Raw genomic sequence first — 24,572 nt, 5'->3', positions numbered from 1 at the left:
TAGCTCATCAGAGGTTGGGATGGGATGCAGCAAATAGGGTGCGGTCTGTGTGCTGATGGGGTGACCTTCCTTGAGGGTGTGACATCTGAGCGAGGACTTGAAGGAGCGAGGGGCACAGCGCTCTGAGGGGGGCAGCACAAGGTAAGGAGGACGGTGCACAGGTGGCCAGCGTGGGGAGGCCTAACGTGCTTAAGGCCTGCCTGGCTGCAGCCAAGTAGGTGGTGATCATTGAGGGGAGGTGATGTTGGGGAGGGTACAGAGGTCAGGGCCCTAGGGCCTTTTAAAGACTTTGGCTCAATTCTGAGTGATAGAGGAGCCCTTTTGAGGGTTTTCAGCAAAGGAGAGACATGATCTGGTGATTGGCTGCTATGTGGAGGGGTGCAAGGGAGGAGGCTAGAGCCTAGCAGAGAGGCTGTCACCAGGGTGGATTGGTGGCAGGGACCTCTCCCGGGTGCCTCTAGGGCGGGTGTGTGCAGGGGTTGTAGCCAGCTTTGCAGCTTCCAGCATAACTGTTCCAGGAGGGGCTTTGGGGCTGCCTTTGCCGAGCCATTTTCGGTCAACTGGGTTCCAGCTGACTGCCCCTGCCTCCAGGGAGCACTTCTGGACCATGTTTGGTCTGTTCTCTGCGGAGAAACCTCCCCTTGTCTTTGAGTGCCTGGGGTTGCTTGGCTGTTTGTCTTGTCTGCAGTTTTTGGTTTGTCTCCTCCACTAGCCTGGATTTCTTCCTCATCCTCCATGGGCAGTTCTGACATGTCGGGGTGCAGAGGAGTACCTGGGGACGGGGTCAGCAGACTCTTGGAGGGGCCCAGGTGCCCTCCAAGGCGCATACTTGTGGCTACTGCCATCTGGTCGTTCGCTCGACTTCATCCCACCCTCACTGAGTTTCAGGTACAGCCCTCCTGTCTCCCTGAAGGCACTGTCCCTACCACTGTCTTCGGGTCAGGAATATGACCAGCCACTTCCTGCATTCTCCGTCCCCAGATGTGGATGTGGCTGGGGCTGTGGCAGCTGAGACTATGTTGCCTTTCTCAGTCACCGACCCTGGCCCTGCAGGGACAGCAGCTTTAGGGACAGCCCCATGCTTCTGCTTCTCCCAGCTGCTTTGCAAAGCCTGTGTGGAGCCCAGAGCACAGACCTGCCCTCGGTCCTCAGGCTGACCTCTCACCGTCTCTCATTGGGAATCTGTGTTTGCCTCAATTCATCTGTGAACCCTTGGGCTTGTCTCAAGCGGGGACCCAGGCAAACCAAGACACAGCCATGAAAAGACAGCTTGTGAGACACAGGCAGGGGAGTGAGCCATTCCCGGGACTGGGGCTGGCACTGCCTGAGTGCAGGGGAGTGAGGGACAGAGAGGGCAAGTGCAGGGACAGCAGCTGGCCTCAAGGCCAGACACAGGATTCTGGTCATTCCACTGGGGCAAGGGGAGCAGTGGGGTTTTAATCAGGGCAGACATGATCCAGTTGGACTTGAGATCCCTGCAGCATGGAGCAGACTTAGAGGCCACTTCCTCTGGCTCAGCAGTGAGCAAACTCTTCCCACAAAGGGCAAGAGAGTAAACATTTTAGATTTTGTGGGCCATGAAGTTTCTGTCCACCCTGCCATGGTGGCTTGAAAGCAGTCACACAATACGTAAACAAATAGATATGGCTGTGTTCCAATACTTTTTTTGAGACGGGAGTTCCACTCTTGTTGCCTAGGCTGGTGTGCAATGGCACGATCTCGACTCACTGCAACCTCTGCCTCCCAGGTTCAAGCAATTCTCCTGCCTCAGCCTCCCAAACAGCTGGGATTATAGGCGCCTACCACCACGCCCAGCTAATTTTTGTATTTTTAGTAGAGACAGGGTTTCACCATGTTGGCCAGGCTGGTCTTGAACTCCTGACCTCAGGTGATCGGCCCACCTTGGCCTCCCAAAGTGCTGGGATTATAGGCATGAGCCACTAAGCCTGACCTCCAATAACATTTTTTTAATGGATATTGAAATTTTCCCTTTTTTTGAGACAAGGTCTCCCCGTCATCCAGTCTGGAATGCAGTGGCACGATCATGGCTCACTGTAGCCTCAACCTCCTGGGCTCACAGGCATACCACACCACGCCCAGCTAATTTTCATATTTTTTGGAGAGATGGGGTTTCACCATGTTGCCCAGGCTGGTCTTGAATTCCTGGGCTCTGGTGTTCTGCCCACCTCGGCCTCCCAAAGTGCTGGTATTACAGCAATGAGCCACCGCACCCAGTCATGAAATTTTAATTTCATGTGTCACAAAGTATTTTTTTCCATTTAAAAACCATTCTTAGGCCAGGCATGGTTGGGGCCAACCCCATAAGCCCACTGGACCCCTCCAATGCAGAGCACCTGTCCATCCTTGTCAGTGGTCAGTCTCCATTAGACCTGGACTCCAGGGCAGGGGCTGGCTCTGTCCATCTTTGTCCCCATGGTTTGTGCAAGGCCTTGCATAGAGAACAGATGTCTGCATCTGGGAAATTACTCCCTTGGTTTTCTTGGCCTTAGCTCTCTGTGGAAACTTGCTAGTGAGTTCCCTCTCCTGCGGCACTGTCCTGAGCTCAAAGCCTGGATACCTCCCCGGCTGCATCACTCATTCTTTCAGCAAACATTTCTGGGGCTCTGAGTCCAGCTGCATGCACTGGGGACTCGGGGATTTATAAAATGGCCTGGGCCCGGCCCTTGCTCCGCTCCACTTTGTGAAGCTTCTAGAAAGCTCCAAATAGTTTCAATTCAGTATCATAAATTGAAGACTATTCTGATAGTTGAGATAAAAAGCAATTCTAGGCCTAGGTTATAATTTATTGTCTCCAAAACAGAAACCCAAAATGTTTTTATTTATTTATATATTGTGGAGATGGCCTCACTCTGTCCCGCAGGCTGGAGTGCAGTGGTGCGATCACAGCTCACTGCAGCCTCCCAACTCCTGGGCTCACGTGAGCCTTCCTTGGCCTCCCAAAGGGCTGGGATTACAGGCGTGAGCCACCGCGCCTGGCCTGGAAACTCTTCAGCTGAGTTTCCTGAAGCCCAAATTGCACAATTGTGTGAGCAGGTCACAGGATAGTCCGGCACCTGCACTACCCCGAGCAGCCCCTCCTCTCCCTCTCCACAGAAGAACCACAGCCTGTGTGCCGGGGCCGCCTGGATGCTTCCACGTGATACTCAGATCTCAAAGCTGTGCAGCAGCTTGAATTTTAACTCGTGTGCTCACAGCCTTGGCTCTCAACAAGCTGCCCCATGGACATGATGTGTCGTTTCCACATCCTGCAGCCAGAAGAGGACTCCTCCTCAGCCGGGCGCGGTGACTCACACCTGTCATCCCAGCACTCTGGGAGGCCGAGGCGGGTGGATCACCTGAGGTCAGGAGATCGAGACCATCCTGGCTAACACGGCGAAACCCCGTCTCTACAAAAAATACAAAAAAAAAAAAAATTAGCCAGGCGTGGTAGCAGGCACCTGTAGTCCCAGCTACTAAGGAGGCTGAGGCAGGAGAATGGTATGAACCCGGGAGGCGAAGCTTGCAGTGAGCCGAGATCGCGCCACTGCACTCCAGCCTGGGGGACGGAGTGAGACTCCATCTCAAAAAAAAAAAAGGACTCCTCCCATCCCTCCGTGGCTAATGTCTAACCTGGATTGTTGGACTTTAGGTTTACTTCTGTTGAACTGACCCAGTTGCCTTATTCTCAGTTGTACTGTGACATTTAGGTGAAGAAACCACTAAGGGCTGAGAGGAAAAAATAATCCTTCAGTGGCTGGAAGGCATGAAGTTATCTTCCAAGTTAAGGTGCTCTGGCTGGTGTGGTAAACACTGCTGCAGCAGGAAAGCTGCCAGAGGCTCCATGAAGACACCTGGGCATCACCAAGCCCAGGGACACTGTGCACAAATTTGATTTTAACATAGTCTTCAAATGTCACGAGTCTCTTGTTTTCTCCCCAACCATTCAGAAATGTAAAAAGCTGCGAATGGTTTGCCACCCCTGATCTAGGACCATGTCAGTCCAGAGAGAATCCAGGTGCTGAAGCAGCATGAAGCTTGCACCCCAGCCCTTTTGGCTGGTTGCTGTTAGTGGAAAGAACACAGCATTGTGGTTAGCACAGAATCTGGAATTTTCAGACCATCCATATGGCTGATGTTCCCCTCCTTTTGTCCTGATCATGAACCAGGAAGTGGCCAAGAGGAGATGACAAGAGCCCAGGAGGAGGCAGGGTCAGAGTCTTTGAGAGCAGGGTTCGGAAGGCCAGGAACAGGAGCTGCAGGTAGTGCATGTGGATGCCTTGGCTCTTGTCCCATGGTTGGGCGCCCCAGAAAGCCTGAAGTAGAGAAAAAGCAATGCCTGCGCTAGACCTGAAGGCGACCACCTGGCTAAGCACATTACCTGCCAAGACCCTCATCAGCAGCCACGCAGCCCGAGGCAGGGATGTTGCAGACATACTCAGCATGTACAGAAGTTCCGGTGTGGGTAGAGCGTGGCTGGAGAAAAGGCAGAGTTACAGTGGACACTGATTTCGTGGCTGTGGAGAGCACCATCGCCCTTCCACACTGGGAGGAGCCCCTGAAGGGGCAGGTGGGAGGTCACCCGTCAGGGCTTTGCCCCCGGGAGCAGCACTGTAGTCTGGGAACACACCACAGCGTGTTGAGCTAAGCAGCAGCAGCTGGTGGTCACTCAGGCCCACCAAGGGGTCAGATCCCCGTCCACAGGCTATAAAGACAAAACTCATGGGGACACAAGCACCCTGGACTCTGCTGTGTCCTTTGCCACCAGGGAAAGCTCTGGAACCTGCAAACACATGGACCAGCACAACCTGTTTCAACCTGATACAAATTCCCAAGTTGCTCTTGGGTTAGGCAGCTGAGGCTGCAACATCTCAGTGACCCTGCCATGATGCCTAACCAGTGCGGCATGACCCAAGCCGGCAGTCACAAGCCCTGGCGTGACCTGTGTCCCTCTAGGCCACGTTTGGGAGGAAGGGATCACAAAGTGTCCCTCCACTGGGGATGGGGGCCTTTGGGGCCCAAATATTTCTGTGTAATTATTGGCAGTGGCACCAAAACTCAGCAGGTTCCCCCTGGAACTCCTTCATACCTGAATGACCAGGACTGTGGAGACAGGCTTGAGGTCTTGCTGTTGGCCTCATGCCTGTGAATATCAGCCTTAATTAGATGCTGTGTGAGAAAATCAAATGGACAAGGTGCCAGCCTATTAGATTAGGGTTGAGCAGCAGATTCACATGAAAATTCAATTTCAGCAAAAAAGCATCATGCCTTGAGCAGATGACTGCAAGCCACCTGCCATCAGTCACACCTCCCTCCATGTTCCTGCATGTGCCAAGAACCCCCACCATGCTCCACCTGGGCCACTTCTCAAGGTTGTGTTGGCAGCAGAAAACCTGAAGGGTGAGGTAATGGCCCCCCAGCTCCCAACAGAGCAGGCTCACTCCTCACCTCCAGATTTCTCAGCTGTGCCTGCATCTGCTGCGCCTCTGCGTCATGGGAATGGTGGACAAAGGGAACTGATGGGGCCCTGACAACCGCGGTGAGTAATCTGCCTGCCGTCCCCTCCTAGATGGAGCAGCTACAGGATTTCTCGTGAGCTTCTACAAAGGATAAAATCTCAGACCCTCAGTTCTTGGCAGTTTTTGTTTCAGGCTGAGTTTTAAGGAAAGCTGTCCCACAGCATAAATTACATCCAGACCTGTAAAGTGGAGCAACTGGGGTTCTCCTCCCTGATCCTGCTTCTCCTCCCATCTGTCCTTTTGCCCTACGGTCTGCTGGTCTGCCCCTACTGCAGCTCAAGTTCTTTTCCCTACCATCGTTTTCCCCCACTTCCTCTCCCCAAGTTCTCCCCAGAGTCCTCCTTCCCCACTCCGCCACCCCAAGTTCTTCGCTCGAACATCTTTTCTTCCCACCATCTTTTTTCCCCGCTCCCTCTCCTCACCCCTTCTCAGGTTCTTCTCCCCATATGTTTCCCAACCACTTCTTTCCATCCCCTTTTCGTCTTTTTATTTTTTGAGACGGAGTCTCGCTCTGTCACCCAGGCTGGAGTGCAGTGGCCGGATCTCAGCTCACTGCAAGCTCTGCCTCCCGGGTTCACGCCATTCTCCTGCCTCAGCCTCCCGAGTAGCTGGGACTACAGGCGCCGCCACCTCGCCCGGCTAGTTTTTTTGTATTTTTAGTAGAGACGGGGTTTCACCATGTTAGCCAGGATGGTCTCGATCTCCTGACCTCGTGATCCACCCACCTTGGCCTCCCAAAGTGCTGGGATTACAGGTGTGAGTCACCGTGCCCGGCCCATTTTTTCTTTTTCTCCACTGTCTGTCTTTATTTCCTCCTTACCACGTTCCGCCCCCCCCCCCCCCCCCAAAAAAGTGGGGCCCCCGTGCCGGGACCCGCCAGGCCCCAGTCTGAGGGCCTGTGCACACACGGGTGTGCTGGAGACACTGGCATGGGCAGGGGCAGGTGCACTAGCATTCACCTGCGTGCTCGTTCTGACAGGCATGGTGAGACAGGTTCTTCTACATTGTTTCCTCTCAGTGCCCTCTCACAGTGCATGTTTTCAGATACGCAAATAAGGCTCCAAGTTTCAGGAGGGCAATGATGTCCTGGGTCACACAGCAAGCCCCTGGGACACAAGTGTGACCTCAGAACCCGTGCTGTGGCACCTTGCCTCTGTGCCTGGCACTGGTATGTGCTCCATGAATGCCAACCGCACCAGCAGTGATGGTGTGTATCTGCTAGCCCAGCCTGCCTCTCTGAAGAAGGGGATAGGGCTGGGCCCTTTGGTCCTGGGTGGCTGGGTTAAGTTCTAAGATAAGGATCTAATGTGAAGTTGGAATTCTAGGCACTCCTGGACCGCCTCCAACATGAGCTAATGCATTTCCTTATTGTTGAAGCCAGTGTGAGCCATTGATCCTTAAGGGGAAACAGTTGAGATACATTATTTTAACCTACTAAGTCTAGCAGTGCTCGTAGAGCCTTCCTTGTGCCGCTCCCTCATTCACAGGGACCTGTGAACTCAAACTGCAGACTGCACCCTGGGTGGAGGGACAGGCTTTATTGAACAGGTTAAGGTCAAACATTTCAGCAAATTAACATACATTTTATATGAAGTTGGATTTTTTTTTTTTTTTGAGATGGAGTCTCGCTCTGTTGCCTAGGCTGAAGCGCAGTGGCACGATCTCAGCTCACTGCAAGCTCTGCCTCCTGGGTTGATGCCATTCTCCTGCCTCAGCCTCCCGAGTAGCTGTGACCACAGGTGCCCGCCACCACACCCAGCTAAATTTTAGTAGAGACGGGGTTTCACTGTGTTAGCCAGGATGGTCTTGATCTCCTGACCTCATGATCTGCCCACCTCAGCCTCCCAAAGTGTTGGCATGACAGGCGTGAACCACCGCGCCCGGCCTTATGTTGGATTTTTTTGAGAGTAATTCTGAATCTTTACCAACATTCTACATGTTTGTCAGTATAAATGATCCCATATAAAATAAGTAAGTTAAGGCTGTAGGTTTATTCACATATATACACGTTTATACATATGTGGTTTATCCCGTGTGAATTTTTTGATGCTGGGTAAGCCGTGAGCTCCGATTAAAAGCTTTGCCACAGTCATTGCATTTATAAGGCTTCTCCCCAGTGTGAATTCTCTGGTGTATAATTAGGTGTGAACGCCACCTAAATATTTTCTCACAGTCTTCACACTGATGCAGTTTCTTTATAGTATTAACCTTTTTACGGCTCACAAAGGTGGACCCTTCCAGGGCATTCCCGTATTCATAAAACCACTGGGCCCTAGTGTGTATTCTCTGGTGTTCAATAAGATACGAGCTCCGGCTGAAGGCTTTTCCACATTCACTGCACTCATAGGGCTTCACTCCTGCATGAATTATCTGGTGCTGGAAAAGGGTTGAGTTTTGACTGAAGGCTTTCCCACACTCGTTACATTTATAGGGCCTCTCTCCAGTGTGAACCCTTTGATGTATTGTAAGCTGTGTGCTCATGCTGAAGGCTTTTCCGCACTGGAGGCACTCATAGGGCTTCTCTCCTTTATGGATTCTCTGATGGTAAATAAGGCTGGAACTCTGACTGAAGGCTTTTCCACAGTCATTGCACACATAGGGTTTCTCTCCAGTGTGGATTCGCTGATGCTGAATAAGGTGTGAGCCCTGAACAAAGCCTTTGCCACACTCATCACATTTAAATGGTTTTTCTCCAGTGTGAGTTCTCTGATGGCGAATAAGTCGTGAACTACAACCAAAGGCTTTCGTACACTTGTTGCATTTATAAGGCTTCTCTCCAGTGTGAATCAGCTGATGCTGACTCAGGCGAGAGATCCACCTAAAAGCTTTCCCACACTCATCACACTTAAATGGTTTCTCTACAGCGTGAATTCTCTGATGTGCAACAAGGCTTGGACTGTCTGAGGCTCTTAGAATTTGAGCCTTCTCCCCAGTGTGCATCCTTTGATGCTGGGCTAGGGTGGAGCTCTGGCTGAAGGCCTTCCCACACTCCTTGCAAGGGTAGGGCCTCTCCCCAGTGTGAGTTCTCTGGTGTCTAACCAGCTGCGACTGCTGACTGAAGGCTTTCCCACATTCACGACAACCATAGGGCCTCTCTCCTGTGTGGATTCTCTGATGGTGGATGAGGCTTGAGCTCTGACCAAAGGCTTTTCCACATTCCTCACATCTGTAGGGCTTCTCCCCAGTGTGAATTCTTTGATGCTGAATAAGTTTTGAGCTCAGGCGGAAGGCTTTTCCACACTCAGTGCATTTAAAGGGTTTCTCTCCCGTGTGGATTCTCTGATGCTGATTAAGCTGCGAGCAGAGCCTGAAGACTTTCCCACACTCTGCACATTCGTACGGCTTCTCTCCATGACAGTTATTTGGATGTTTCCCCTGCAAGCAGTCAGATAACTTTTTTTGGCATTCTTGACATCTGCTAATTTTCTGTGTATTAATTTCCCAATGCAGAGCAATGTCTGAAGTGGCTCTGAAGCCTTTGCCACACCCCTCGCATCTCTGGGATGTCCCTTCTGCACTCTCTCTCTGACTTTCAAGAGGCTGACAATCCAGGATGCTGCTTCCCAGATCCTTACATCCCTGGGCAGCGTCCTTGATGAAGGTCTTGGGAACCACAGGCTCCTCATTCAAACAGTTATTCTGGAAGGTAGAGCCTGTCACTCTCAGCCCAGGACTGCCCAAATGACTGTCTAACCAGACCTCAGAATCAGAAACGTCTCCAAAGCCAGGATTCTGAGGAAAGTCCCGTGGGGAGATTCTGATGACTGTCCCACAGGATTCCGATTTTAGGATGTCCATGTCCTCACAGGACTGCTCATTTTCAGTCCTAATTGTAGAATCTGAAATAAACAGGAACAAAGACGTTCCTTAGGCCTTGTGCTCAGAGAAATGACAAGACTACAAATCCGGGGGCTGGGAATCAAGGCTCCCAGGACGGCTGCACTGAGCCCTGCGAGGCCCCAGGTGGAAGCGTGCAAGAGAAGGTGGAGCCTTTGGCAGTTCTCAGATCTCGTTTCATGCTTTTTACTTTGTTCACTCATTCAATAGCAATGAAGTGTTCATTATGCACTGGGCACAGTGCTGAGAGCAACACGGCCTACAGCGGGGCTGGGGTCTGTGAGCAGAGATCCATCCTACAGGGCACTGGTGTGGGACAAAGTCCATGCAGAGGCAAAGAAGACAAAGCGAGACCGGAAGGGTGGGTAGCTACCATGGCCTGCGGGGTCAGGGGCTCCAGCATCCCAGCTGGTGAGGAAACAGCACAGGGTCTGAGTTCTGAATGGAGTTCTGAATGAGGGCATGGATTGTGACGAGGAAAATGGGGCTGGAAGAGCTGCCAAGGGACTTAACTTGGTGAGCTCAGAAAAGCGCTGGGCACCTAGAGGCCGCTCATGGCTACTCCCTGGGGTGGGCTTCTCTGAGCAAGACCCAGCCCTCTGCTGCCTCCTGGCTGCTGCCAACTCACACCTGGCCACCTCCCCTGCTTCTCCCTGGGCTGTGCGTGGCCACCCCCCAAGACCACACTGACTTCTTCCCTGGGGCTGCAACTTTCTGGAGGCCCCCAGGAGGCCTTCCAGACATCTGCGCTCTTTCTGGGCTCTCCAAGTAAGCACAGGCTTCTGTCCTACTCTGTAACCCTGGAGGGCACCTCTGCCGAGGTCAGACATCCCCTGGATGTCCGTGATCACAACCCTGACAGGACGCAACCACAACACGCGGCCATGGTCATGACAACCACGGTCCCCACCACGACACAACCATGTTCACACCCACGGCCACGTGGCCACAGCTATAACCAGCCCAAGTCTACCCCACATGAATGCACAGCCAGTTACAGGGCTTCAAGCTTCGGTTCCTGCCCACTCCTAACCACTCCTAACCGGAGACTCAGTGGTGAGTCTCCGGCTTCCAGGGACCTCTAAAGGTCTTCCTATCAGTCCTGGAGAGTCAGAGCAGGCAGCCGTTTCAGCTTCACTGTGCAGCAGGGACGCTCAAGGGCTGTGAGGACAGGAGGCATCCCTAGGCCTGGTCCTCATGTGCTTCTTTCCCTGCACAACCACACACCTCAGCATGCCTGTCCTTCAACAGGGCTCGCTTGGCACTCCTCCCAAGCCTTCCCCTGCTGTGAAGATAAGAGAGCAGGGTGGCCAGGCGCGGTGGCTCATGCCTGTAATTCCAGCTACTTGAGAGGCTGAGGCACAAGAATCACTTGAATCTGGGAGGCAGACGTTGCAGTGAGCCAAGATCATGCCACGGCACTCCAGCCTGGGCAACAGAGACTCCATCTCAAAAAAAAGCAGTGGCAGAGAGAGCAGGGCCAGGGTGACAGCAAGGCTTTGTGGGTGGGTGCCAGGAGCCACCCACCAGGGGGCGTGGTGGTGGTCAAGAGCGTGGGGGTGCACAGCTGGGACCTGGCCCCTCACCCACTGCTCTGGGCCAATATCCTTCAGTATCTGATGCTGACTGTACCAGCTGGAGACAACTAACATATCTGGGCATTTCCACCTTATTCTGGTTTTGCGCTGCTGCTTGTTTTATCTAAGAGGCCACATCCCTGCCCTGGACTCTCAGATCTGCAAGCAAGTGCTGGGTGCATCAACAGCAGCTCTCACCTACTGTGGGATTATATTTGTGGTTGATGCTTTATCACAGTAAGGACCACCTGCTACATGTAACCACTAAACTAATTCTGCCAACTGGAGCTGGCTTTTCTGCCACAGCACCCTCTTTAAACTCTCCTGTCCGTGTTGGAAATATTTTAATGGGCGGCTCGATTTTAATTGGGCCACCTTATAGCTGAACCTCCTTCTTAGGGAGGCTGAGCAGAAAGGGTAACATGGGAGTAGCCAGCAGAGCCAGTGAGGCCAGGGTTCCTGACCACTGCTCCCACATGCAGCCCTCCTGGGTGGCTGAAAGGCCCCAGGGTGTGAAGAGGCTCAGACACCCTCCTTGTCCTCTGAAGCTGCCAGGGTCATAGGAATGGAAGGAAGATCACAGCCTGTACTTTTTTTTTTAGACAGAGTCTTGCTGTTGCCCAGGCTGGAGTGCGGTGGCGCGATCTCGGCTCACTGCAAACTCTGCCTCCCGGGTTTACGCCATTCTCCTGCCTCAGCCTCCCGAGTAGCTGGGACTACAGGCGCCCGCCACCTCGCCCAGCTTATTTTTTGTATTTTTAGTAGAGACGGGGTTTCCCTGTGTTAGCCAGGATGGTCTCCATCTCCTGACCTCATGATCTGCCCGCCTTGGCCTCCCAAAGTGCTGGGATGACAGGCATGAGCCACCGCACCCGGCCCCACAGGCCCTGCTTTTCACAACTTTGGACTGTCCAACTTGCTTCCCGAGGCCCCTCCAAGCCGGTGGCTTCTGTGGGGCCTGGTCCTGTCATGTGCAGGAGTGACTGTGGCAACCCAGCAGCAACTGAAGGGGAGGGGAGGGGCTCCCTTTCTGCAGTTGAGATGCACGCAGACCCATCTCCCTTGTCATGTGGCCGGCACACCAGCAAAGCAGGGAAGCAGAGCACAGGCCAGGCGCCTGCCCAGGAGGAGCTCATGCTGGAGGCAGCGGGTGCCCTGGTTAGGGCTGAGGACCCCAAGATAGGCTGAAGTCCTAACTTGAAGCACCTCAGAATGTGACCTCGTTTGGAAACACGGTCGTTGCAGATGTAATTAGTCACCATGAGGTCACTGGGGTGGCCCCTAACCCAGCATGACTGGTGTCCTTCTAAGGAGATGGCCACACGATCGCAGACACGCAGGGAGAGGCAGCCGTGTGAAGGAGTCAGAGATCAGAGTGAGGAATGTGTCCAAGGAACCCAAGGAACCCAAGGACTGCCAGAAAACCACCAGCTGCCCGGGGAGGCAGGACAGGATCCTTTCTGAAGCCTTCACAGGGAGCACAGCCCTGCTGACCCCTCGATTTCAGATTTCCAGCCTCCACAGCTGTGAGACAATAAATTTCTGTTGTTTTAAGCTTCCTAGTTTGTGGTTCATTGTTACGGCAGCCACAGGAAAGTAATGCACTTCTGGAGCCTGAGAAGGCCTGAAGGGAGCTGCCTCAGAGAATATGCTTACCTGAGCAGAGGTTACTGAATGCCAAACCTAACCCTTCACTTGGATCCATAGGTTTGTATCTTTGCTTAACAAAAGTATGAGTAAAATTAGAAATAGAACAAAATGTGACATGATTTCAAAAACAAGCTCTGTTTTTGCGGAAATGCATGGGTTTTTGTGTCTTGGCTCTTCTCCAGTTTGGTCTCTCCCAAGGCAGCCCCACAACGGGTCTATGTTCCCTTCTACATGCTGGATGCTGCTTCCCCAGTGGCATTCCCAGGGATCCCAGCGTAGCCCCTGTGACTCACCCACAGCTGCCCAGTTGTGAGGCCCCTCCTGCAGTTTCTCCTCACCCCAGGGCTTCTTTGTGACGGGATCTAAGTCTTACCTGTCTTGGAGGTCCTTGGTGCCTCTGTCCCCTCTGCTCCCTGCAGGTCAAGGACCCATGGCTCCTCTCCCTGCTCCAGCCGGGAGATCAGCTCAGGCTTGAAAACTAGGAATCCTGCTGTGTGTGCGGCAGAGAAGACAATGTCAGCATGACAGGGAGCGTGCAGCGCAGGGTTAAGCCTTCCCCAGTTTCCAAATGTAAAGGGGCAGGGGGGCTACAAGGCACAGGCAGAGCCCCTGCAGGGAGAGAGAGGTGTGAAGGGTGGGGAAAATCTGGGGACACAGAAGCCCTTTCTGTCCAGATCTGTCCGGCTCCTGTGGCTAGACAGCAAGGGATACTTGACTCCCACAATCTCCAGGTGACCCTGTCACCAGTCTGCAAAGGACAGTCCGCCTCTACCCCTGGAACTTGGGAGAGAGAAGAAGCCCAAGCTTCACTCAGCAGAGCCGGGCCTGTCCCTCGGTTCAGAGAGCAGAGATGCTCCAAGAGGCCGGGGTGGTTACAAAATAAGATGACAAACAATGACAAATGGACACAAACGAGCAAATTTTGCATCAGAAAGCTCCAAGGTCCAATCTTCAGCCAGTGGCCTTCCAGCCTCAAGTCCCTGCACAACGGATGCCTCAGGACCTGCCTCCCTCTCCGTAGACTGGGTGGCAGAGACCTGTGGGGGCCCACCTGGCACCCTGCCTTCTTGGGGCCACCTGCCCCCGTACCCTCTTTGTGCCGGTCAGTACAGAGATGAGGTGATCCACGGGCCAGCCAAGGCCTCTGGTTGGAAGCTTCCTTCAGGGTTCCCCCAACTGGAAGGAAAGAGGCAGGCAGAGATTCCAAAGGCCGATAGCCAATAAGCTCAAGCCCCCAGATGCAGGCAGGACTCTGCACTCAACAGAAAATGCATGTTCTCTCCAAGTACATGTGGAACAAAGAAACACCCTTGGGTCAAGCCACACACTGAGTCAGACACAGCAAAGAACAGCACCACAGAACATGCAACCAGGCAAATGCAGTTCAGTATGAAATTGACTACAAAATGTGGCTTAGATGCAATTAGCTACTTGGAAACTAAATGATAAATTACTAAGTGGCAACCATATTTATTATGAGTCAGAATTTATAGGAAGCAGCCCAAGCAGCATGTAAAGATAAAATGTGATTGAGAGACATGGTCTTGCTCTGTCACACAGGCTGGAGTGCAGCAGCACCATCACAGCTCACTATAGCCTAGACCAGTCCTCCCGCCTCAACCTACTGAGTAGCTAGGACTACAGGTGCGTGACACCACACCCAGCTAATTTTTTTTTTTTTTTTTGAGACGGAGTCTCACTCTGTCGCCCAGGCTGGAGTGCAGTGGCGCGATCTCGGCTCACTACAAGCTCCGCCTCCCGGGTTCACGCCATTCTCCTGCCTCAGCCTCCCGAGTAGCTGGGACTACAGGCGCCGGCCATCTCGCCCGGCTAGTTTTTTGTATTTTTAGTAGAGACGGGGTTTCACCGTGTAGATCAGGATGGTCTCGATCTCCTGACCTCGTGATCCACCCGTCTCGGCCTCCCAAAGTGCTGGGATGACAGGCTTGAGCCACCGCGCCCGGCCCACCCAGCTAATTTTTAAATTCTTTGTAGACATGTGGTCTCGCTATGTTGCCCAGGCTAGCCTCAAACTCCTCAGCTCAAACAATCCTTCTGCCTCAGCCTCCTAAGTAGCTGAGATAATAGGCATATACCACCATGCCCAGAAAAATTTTATACTTTTAGATACATTTACTAGAAATGAGTATTTTAAAACACAAATGAGGTAAATAATAAGTTCAAGAAGTTGAGAATGGCCAGGTGTAGTGGCTCACACCTATAATTCCAGCACTTTGGGAGGCCAAGGTGAATGGGTCACCTGAAGGTCAGGAGTTCGAGACCAGCCTGGCCAACATGGTGGGAGTATCACTGGAACCCAGGGAGTCCAGGCTGCAGTAAGCCACTGTGCTCCAGCCTGGGCAACAGAGCGAAACTCTGTCTCAAAAAACTAAAAAAGCAAAACAAACAAATACCACACACATCAAACTCACATAAAGAGGAAGAAAATAATAAATCTGGGGCAGGATTCAGAGAGATAGAGAACAAAGACATATAAAAACATCCTCCAACCCAACCCCCCAAAAAACGCAAACCCAAAAGCCAGTTCTTTGAAAACATGAATATGACAGTCTCATGACAAAACCAGTAAGGGTCAATACAGTGAGAAGATGCTACCAAAACAGAGAGAATAAGAGAAACAATTACAAATATAACAGAGTTAAAAAAAAAAAAAAAAAAGGAAATGCCAGGCAAGGTGGCTCTTGCCTATAATCCCAGCATTTTGGAAGGCTGAGGCAGGATTGCTTGAGGCCAGAAGTTTAAGACTAGCCTGGACAACATGACAGACCCCAACTCTACAAAGGAAAAACATCTGGGCCTGGTGGCGCACACCTATAGTCCCAGCTACTAGAGAAATTCAAGTGGAAGGATCCCTTGAGCCCAGGAGTTCAAGGCTGGCTGCAGTGAGCTATGATCACACCACTGTACTCTAGGCTGGGCAACAGAGCAAGACCCCAACTCTTAAAAAGAAAGAAAAAGGAAATACAAATGCATAAATGCTAATCCAAGACTTTCCTTCCCCAAAAGCCCAGGGACCAGATGGTTTTACAGATTAGTTCCACCAAGTTCTACTTGTATGCTAAATGCCATTTATCAAACATGTCAAAACTATACAAAGACAAAACACAAAAAGAAAGATATAGGCTGGTCACAGTGGCTCACGCCTGGCGGATCATGAGGTCAGGAGATCGAGACCATCCTGGCTAACATAGTGAAACCCTGTCTCTACTAAAAATACAAAAAAATTAGCCAGACATGGTGGCGGGCGCCTGTAGTCCCAGCTACTCGGGAGGCTGAGGCAGGAGAATGGCGTGAACCCACGAGGCAGAGCTTGCAGTGAGCCGAGATCGCGCCACTGCACTCCAGCCTGGCTGACAGAATGAGACTCTGTCTAAAAAAAAAAATATATATATATATATATACACACACATATAAAATCTCATATATATGTATGTATGTATCTGTTTCACTTATCAACAGAAATACAAAAATCCAAAATAAAATATTAGCTAGCTGAATCCAAAGGTGTATCAGAATTTATATATAAATATCATGATTTAAGTAAGGTTTATTCCAGGAATACAAGAGAATATAGCAATGTAATTTCCTGCATTAATAAAGAAAATAAATTATGCATCTCAAATGATGCAGAAAAAGAACTTGAAATTCAATATTTATGATTAAAAAGAAAAAACAAAACTCCTTGGTCAATTTCTGTGATTATGTGGATGCATTCCCTTTAAAATCAGGAACACAACATGCCCACAGGGCCCTGTTTAACACTGCGCTGGCCACTGCAAAGGCAGAGATGGGAGGAGTGAGGGCTGGGAGGGAAATACCAAACTCTCATTTGCAGGAATCCTCCTGCTGGAAAACAGCAGAATCACCAAGCAACAGTGATTTACCCAGGGAGTTCCACAAAGTTGCCAGATGTAAGATCATCCTTCAGAACCAACAGCATTTTTGTACTACAGCAATAATCAGCTAAAAATACATTCACAAAGCAAAAAAATCAAAACTTTTACATTGACGGAAAACAGTTTCAAAAAACTCCCAATAAAAATTCCAGTGGCATTTTTTAGGAATTCAACTTATTCTAAAATTTGTATGCAGCTGGGCGCGGTGGCTCACGCCTGTAATCTCAGCACTTTGGGAGGCTGAGGTGGGCAGATCACCTAAGGTTAGAAGTTCGAGACCAGCCTGGCCAACATGGTGAAACTTCATCTCTACTAAAAATATAAAAATTAGCCGGGCATAGTGGCACATGCCTGTAATCCCAGCTACTCAGGAGGCTGAGGCAGAATCACTTGAACCCAACAGCCAGAGGTTGTAGTGAGCCGAGATCATGCCGTTGCACTCAAGCCTGGGCAACAAGAGTGAAACTCCATCCCAGAAAAAAAGAATTAAACGGGCGAGTTTAATTCTTTTAGTATTCTTGTAGTATTAAGAAACACTACAAAACCAAAGCAAAACACAAAAACCACCCCAGCCGGGCGCGGTGGCTCAAGCCTGTAATCCCAGCACTTTGGGAGGCCGAGACGGGCGGATCACGAGGTCAGGAGATCGAGACCTTCCTGGCTAACACGGTGAAACCCCGTCTCTACTAAAAATACAAAAAATTAGCCGGGCGAGGTGGTGGGCGCCTGTGGTCCCAGCCACTCGGGAGGCTGAGGCAGGAGAATGGCGTGAACCCAGGAGGCAGAGGTTGCGGTGAGCTGAGATCCGGCCACTGCACTCTAGCCTGGGCGACAGAGCAAGACTCCGTCTCAAAAAAAAAAAAAAAAAAACCACCCCAAAATAAAAAACAAAGCCAAACTGGCCAGGTGTGGTGGCTCACGCCAGTAATCCCAGCACTTTGGGAGGCCAAGGTGGGCGGATCACCTGAGGTCAGGAGTTCCAGACCAGCCTGGCCAACATGGCAAAACCCCGTCTCTAGTAAAAATACAAAAACTTGGCCGGGCATGGTGGCACATGCCTGTAATCCCAGCTACTCAGTAGGCCGAGGCATGAGAATTGCTTGAACCTGGGAGGCAGAGGTTGCAGTGAGCCGAGATCACACCACTGCTCTCCAGCCTGGGCGACAGGGTGAGACTTCATCTGAAAAAAAGCCAAAAACAAATGAACAAAAAAAAAAACAAACAAACAAACCAAAAGCAGGAAGCTGGCCCACAAGAGAGATTCAGGGAAGAGAACAGGGTTCAGAAACACCCCATTTCATAGATGAAACTGGTGACTCCACATGTCAACAGGAAAAGCACATTGTTTTGTTTTGTTTTTTTTTTTGAGACACAGCCTCGCTCTATTGCCCAGACTGAAGTGCAGTGGCGTGATCTCGGCTCACTGCAACCTCAGCCTCCCAGATTCAAGCAATCCTCCTCTCTCAGCCTCCTGAGTAGCTGGGATTACAGGCACGGGCCACCACACCCGGCTAAGTTTTGTATTTTTAGTAGAGATGAAGTTTCACCATGTTGGCCCGGCTGGTCTCGAACTCCTGACCTCAGGTGATCTGCCTGCCTCAGCGTACTTCAAAGTGCTGGGATTACAGGCATGAGACACTGCGCCTGGCCAAGGAGACTGTTTAATAGATGATGTTGGGGAAAACAACTATGTTTGGACAAAACAAAACAGGGATTTTTACGTAACCCCAACACAAATGTGGAGCTGGGATACGGATGAGAAATGGAAACCGTAAAATTCACAGGAGGAAATGAAGCCCATCTCAGTGACCTTGGAGGAGGAAAGAACTTTTTTTTGAGACCAAGTCTCACTCTGTCATCCAGGCTAGAGAGCACTGGTATGATCTTGGCTCAGTGCAACCTCTGCCTCCCGGATTCAAGGAATTCTCCTGCCTCAGCCTCCTGAGTAGCCAAGATTACAACCACCCGCCACCATACCTGGCTAATTTCTGTATTTTTAGTAGAGACGGGGTGTCACCATGTTGGCCAGGCTGGTCTCAAACTCTAACCTCAGGTCATCGGCCCGCCTAGGCCTCCCAAAGTGCTGGGATTACAGGCGTGAGACACCACGCCCAGCCAGGGAAGAACTTTTGTTTTTTCTTGGAGACAGAGTCTCGCTGTCACCCAGGCTGGAGTGGAGTGGCACAATCTCGGCTCACTGCAACCTCTGCCTCCCAGGTTCAAGCGAGTCTGCTGCCTCAGCCTCCCAAGCAGCTGGGATTACAAGCGCACACTGCCATGCCCAGCTAATTTTTTTTGTGCATTTTAGTAGAGACAGGGTTTCACTGTGTTACCAGGCTGGTCTTGAACTCTTGAGTTCAGGCAATCCACCCACCTTGGCCTCCCAAAGCGCTTGGATTACAGGCATGAGCCACCATGCCCAGACAGAACTTTTAAATAAAACTTCAAAGAGACAATCCATAAGGCAAAACCTGAGTAATTACATTAAAATCTGACCTAGCAGGCCGGGCATGGTGGCTCGTGCCTGTAATCCCAGCAATTTGGGAGGCCAAGGCAGGCGGATCACAAGGTCAGGAGATCGAGACCGTCCTGGCTAACACAGTGAAACACTGTCTCTACTAAAAATACAAAAAAAAAAAAAAAAACATTAGCCGGGTGTGGTGGTGGGCACCTGTAGTCCCAGCTACTCAGGAAGCTGAGGCAGGAGAATGGCGTGAACCCAAGAGGCAGTGGAGCTTGCAGTGAGCCGAGATCACGCCACTGCACTCCAGCCTGGGTGACAGAGCAAGACTCCATCTCAAAAAAAAAAAAAAAAATCTGACCTAGCAAAGTTAACAAACACGAAAAAAGCAGAGATTTTTTTTTTTTTAGACAGGGTCTCACTCTGTTGTCTACGCTGGACTGCAGTGGCACAATCATAGCTCACTCCAACCTTGACCTCCTAGGCTCAGGCAATTCTCCCTCCTCACCCTCCCCAGTAGCTGGGACTACAGGTGTGCAACACCATGTCCGGCTGAAAAAGTGATTTATAATACACAAAACTAACCTGGAATTTATCCTATTTGATAAATTCTAAGACAGTCCTTTTCTTTTTCTTCTTTTTCTTTTTTTTTTTTAGACGGAGTCTCACTTTGTCGCCAAGCTGGAGTGCAGTGGTGCAATCTCAGCACACTTCAAGCTCCGCCTCCAGGGTTCAAGCGTGTCTCATGCCTCCACCTCCCGAGTAGCTGGGATTACAGGCACGCGCTACCACGCCCAGCTAATTTTTGTATTTTTAGTAGACGGGGTTTCACTGTGTTGGCTAGGATGGTCTCGATCTCCTGGCCTCGTGATCCACCCGCCGCAGCCTCCCAAAGTGCTGGGATTACAGATGTGAGCCACTATGCCCGGCCCTAAGATAAGATAGTCTTTTTATAAAACCCTTTCCCATCTCTTGGACCTATCTAGGAACCGATGTCATCCGCCAGGCGGCAGCTGTGAGACGCCATCACTGCCTGTGCACACGTGAGCTTGCCTCAGCGGCCCAGTCACTGCTGCAGGTGTCACCAGCACCATCATACAACACACGCTGCATTCAGCTGCTCTTTACACTGTCTTCAAAAGGTTTACCCTGTGACTTGGCACAACAGCAGAACGTTAAAAATAGACAGAAGCCATGGAAAAAGAACAGCAGCTGTACCTTTGAACCTGGAGAAGCAAACTGTTGCTGGAGGAATGAGTGCAATTCCAGTTACTGGCAAATCAGCAACTGTGTACACACAGGGCCTGAGAGAGGAACAGGCACAGCAGATGGGACTGTTAAAAGGGATGGCTGCTATATGCCAAGCAAGAGCGCTCAAGCACCAACCTCACGGGACGAAGAAAACCCCATCACCACTTACGAAAGGCTGCAGCACCCCTTGATGGCCGGGCCCACAGGTTGCCATGTGGAAAGTATGGACACAGATAACCAACCCAGAGAGTGGGTCACTAAAAGCTGTGAAGAAACATTAGAAGTACCCTTACTCTGGCCGGACGCGGTGGCTCATGCCTGTAATCCCAGCACTTTGGGAGCCCGAGGTGGGCGGATCACAAGGTCAGGAGTTAGAGACCAGCCTGACCAACATGGTGAAACGGTCTCTACTAAAAATTCAAAAATTAGCCGGGTGTGGTGGCAGGCACCTGCAGTCCCAGCTACTCAGGAGCCTGAGGCAGGAGAATCACCTGAACCCAGGAGGCGGAGGCTGCAGTGAGCCGAGATCGCACCACTGCACTCCAGGGAAGGCAACAGAGCACGACTCAGTCTCGGGGGGGGAAAAAAAGGACCCTCAGGACATGTGTCTTTTCTATTTCAGCGCGACAGGGTAAGCCAGGTCTAAATGAGTCCCAGAGAGCTCTTTAAAAAGTATACAGTAAAATCAAGTGATAACAAAAATGCACGTCATCAGTAGCATTCCACCTTCCTTAAAATAATGATGTGGACATAACTACATGTTTTACAACTAAGGCGTCTTAGACAGAATGAAGAAACACCACCTTCAACGCAGTAAAACACAGCAGACCTAGAACACGGACAAATGCCCTGAGCAGATATTTTACAAAGAACCTGGCAAACTAATGAGGGTGTGAAAATAGGCTCAAGCTCAGCAGAAATCAGAGAAATGCAAATTCAAACCACAATAGCCTCCCACTGTACACTTATCTGACTGGCAAAACAGAAAGCTGGACTTTGCCAGCCTAGCCAAGACAGAGGGGTGCAGGCCTGGTCCAACAACCCAAGAAGCTCCTGGCCAACCAACTATGCCCCATCAATTCCACTCCTGATCCCCCAGCCCAGGCACTCTCTCGGGGTCCGATGCAGCAGAGAGCTTAGTCACAGGAAAGAGGCCCAGTGAGGCCCAAGTCAGACACACCCCCCTTCACCAAGTCGCAATCTAACAACAGCACACACCTTGTGAGAACACAGACACGGACATAAAGAGCACCGTAGTGGCTGCCTGTGGCAGTGGAGGAGTTCAGAGAGGAAGACTAACGGCAGGACAGGAGGGGCAAGGGAATGACAGCATCTGCACGGCAGCTGCGTGGGCACTGCCACCTCTTGCTCTGGTTGTACAACCTTTGCCTTGGATTCTTCCACCCAATAATTTCTCTTTTCTTGTCTAAGCTATTTCAAGTTTGGATTCTATTTCTCACAATTTAACAGCTTAGGAAAAGAGGCTTTACTAACTCACAGAATCCCACCCACTCCCTGGGGGCTGAACCCCATGACATGGGCAAAGCTAGGAACCAGCCTGGCACACCACTCATGAGTCCAAGCCCGCTATGGAGCCCACAAGGGTCTGAGTGTTTGGCCTCCAATGGAGCCTGGCTGGGTGGTGCTGACTGATGACGCAGGGGAAGGGCCCCGAGGTGCAGCCTCACCTAGTCCAGCCACACTGCTGTGGTTCTCCAGCATCACTTCCCTGTAGAGGGCCCTCTGGCCAGGGTCCAGACACTGCCACTCCTCCCGAGAGAAGTGCACAGCCACATCGCCAAATGTTACCACCTCCTGAAAGGACACACACCAGCACCCCAGGAATCCCTGGGTGCCAGCCCCCTTCTGGCACTGCCTCATGACGTGCCTCAGGCAGGCGCACCATGGGGTTAGGTGAGACCTCACCAGGACTCCTCTGCCTCTAATATTCTGGGGAGGGGTAGTCTCGGGGAGCAGGAACCCAGTCCACGGTGGTCATACAACCCTCCCCCCTCAAGAGCCTCAATTAGGCCCTGGTTTGGGCAGGGCTTTGTTCACTACCTTGGGGACGGGGGAAGGGGGCCTTCCTAAGCCCAGCAAGGGCCAAGGTAGGGTCTGAGCCCAGGCCCAGTGGGCAGAGCAGGAGGTGGGCCTTCACAGGACAAGCGAGGAGGAGGAGGCAGTCAAGCTTCCTACCATGAGGCTCAGTGGTGGGTGGGCATCCACGTGTTCTGGCCGAGAGACCTGTTGGGAATTATGAAAGGATTAGAGGTCAGAGTGCCAGAAGCCCAACTTCCAGGCTAATCAAGCGGGTACTGTGCTCTCTGCTCCTTTACCTCCAGCCCCAGATTTCTCTAGCAGGGACATGGGGCTGGGCTGAAGCAGGCACGGCACTTGAGGGAAACAGGCCCACTGAACTCTTGTTCCTCTTTAGAGCGTGTGTGTGAATCACTCCACAAAGCTGTAAGGAGTGGATGCCACGTGCCAGGCATTGAGTAATGGGGATACAGTAGTGGACACGAGAATCCTGCCTTCACGAAGCAGTCTGGTGGAGGAAAGAGTTAAATAACCACACAAACAAGCACACTGCAACCACAACAGCGCTGAAGCGCAGGGAACTATGAAAGCCACTTAGCCTAGAACGCTGACTCAGTGTAATGGGTCACTTCCAAAGGGACCTCGGCCAAGGTAATGGAGGTGGGCAGAGCACTCCAGGCAGCAGGAATAGCATGCGAAAGGGCCTGAAGCAAGAAGAAACGGGGTTGGATGAAGCAGTGTGGGTAAATCCCTGACAGCAAGGGAAGGCAGGGAGCAGGCAGGAGCAAAAATGACGAACTGTAGGGAAGATAGGAGTGGACGTGGAAACCCCTGCCCTCAAGTACATAAATTCCAGTCTCCAGCTCACCTGTCGCCAGGATGGAACCAGGCACAGGGATGTCATCACCTCAATTAAGCCAATGATCCCAGACCCTCTACCTGCCCAAACATTCCCCCAGGAGGTCGGAATGGAAAAAGAGTCTTCGTACGGCAGCTTCTAACCCAGAAAGTGGTTTGTGGGTGGAAACCCCAGGTCACCGGCATAGGGAGGCTGATCCAAGCAGCAGTGACCACCGGAGGAGGATCCTCCGCCTGGCTCCTGACAGTAGGAATGCCCGGAATAGCAACCAGAATTTAGAGAAGACAAACAGCCTACCCCACCCGAGGCACCGTTCTTTCCTCCACTGTCACTTATCCTAGGCCTTCCAGGCCAGTAAACAGAGAGAGCGCTCTAGAAGGCGGTTTCGCAGGAGGGCGAGTCAGGGCCCCGGGAGTAGGCCCAGGCCTGGAGAAAAGGCCGCAGCTGGAGCTCGCCTTATTCAAGCCCCTGACACCGGGGCCCGCGGGTGGTGTAGCTGCCACTAGCGGGGTCTGCGGGGAGCTGCGTGCGAGACTCGGCCAAACGAAGCCCGCCTCGCGCCACCGCGGGACAGGGCGGCTGTGCTCGACCACCTCCCACGCCAGGCGCTCAGGGCCCCGCAAAGCCCCCGCGCTTTCCCGACTGGAGGCCAGGAGACGCGGGGACCCCAGTGCCGAAGGCCGGAGGGCGCAGGAAGCGACCAGCGATCACTCACACTCAGGACAACCCGAGTCCGCGCCCGCCGCGCCAACTCACCCTCCCTGAGGACCACCCGAGGTTAGCAAACGCGCGGCGCCGCCGGAAACGGGCCTTGGCCGCCTGCGTCTGCCCCGCCCCGCCCCGCAAACTTCCGGCCGCCCTGGGCGGCTCGGAGGCCCGGCCATCTCTGTGGTTCTCAGCCCCGCCTCCCAGGCTCCGGAGAAGGGGTGGAGTCAGAGCCGAGGAGGGACGAGGCCGGGGCCCGAGGGACCAAGAGCCTGGGCGGAACCAGAAGCCCAGACAGGCGGGGCCGGTGTCTGGGGGGCGGGGCTACAGTCGGAGGCGGGCAGGGGGCGTATCCGCGAGGGAGAGGAAGGCCCAGAGCCCGGAGTGGGCGGTGCCTGAGCAGGGGGCGGGCCCGGGGCCGGGAGCTAGGGACGCAGGCCGAGAGTTGCAGACTCCGAGGCTCGGACCTCGCTGGCGGGTGGGAGGAGCGGGGTCGGGGCGAGGCTGGCGGAGATCCAGGGGATCGCCCGGCTGGGCCCTGCGCACACCGCATCACCAGCTTCGGGCGCTGGTTCCCACCGAGGCTGTTCAGGCGCCGCCCGCCCACGTCCATGCGACAGGAGGCGGCTGCTGGGCGCGCTCCGGGCCCCGACTCGCGGAGATGCCTGGACCGGGCCTTGTCCCCAGTGGGCGGCTGGAGCGGGCGCGGGGTCTCAGAACCTCTGGGACCCTGCGGAAGGGCGCGCCTCGGAGTTGCCCGAG

At 52.5% G+C, this 24,572-nt stretch overlaps 1 protein-coding gene across 17 annotated transcripts; it reads right to left on the bottom strand.

Annotated features, from left to right (window-relative positions):
* Positions 1–7,488: 7,488 nt before the first annotated feature.
* On the bottom strand, positions 7,489–24,006 carry ZNF7 (zinc finger protein 7). 17 transcript variants are annotated; one of them, XM_026449745.1, is made up of 6 exons: positions 23,862–23,958; positions 22,406–22,453; positions 21,898–22,024; positions 13,670–13,756; positions 12,954–13,070; positions 7,489–9,355 (listed from the first exon to the last, which is right to left on the bottom strand). In XM_026449745.1, the coding sequence occupies exons 2-6, from the start codon at positions 22,406–22,408 to the stop codon at positions 7,542–7,544; spliced, it is 2,148 nt and encodes a 715-aa protein (XP_026305530.1). In that variant the 5' UTR covers positions 22,409–22,453; positions 23,862–23,958; the 3' UTR covers positions 7,489–7,541. The 17 variants fall into 17 exon arrangements, with proteins under 17 accessions (XP_026305530.1, XP_026305528.1, XP_026305529.1 ...); XM_026449743.2 differs by having other exon boundaries at positions 21,898–22,057; positions 23,862–23,932; XM_026449744.2 differs by having other exon boundaries at positions 12,954–13,067; positions 21,898–22,057; positions 23,862–23,932.
* Between the last annotated feature and the right edge of the window lie 566 nt (positions 24,007–24,572).

This window comes from Piliocolobus tephrosceles, chromosome 7 (genome assembly GCF_002776525.5).
Source record: "Piliocolobus tephrosceles isolate RC106 chromosome 7, ASM277652v3, whole genome shotgun sequence".
Taxonomy (NCBI): Eukaryota; Metazoa; Chordata; class Mammalia; order Primates; family Cercopithecidae; genus Piliocolobus; species Piliocolobus tephrosceles.
This window is presented reverse-complemented; position numbering and strand designations above follow the sequence as displayed.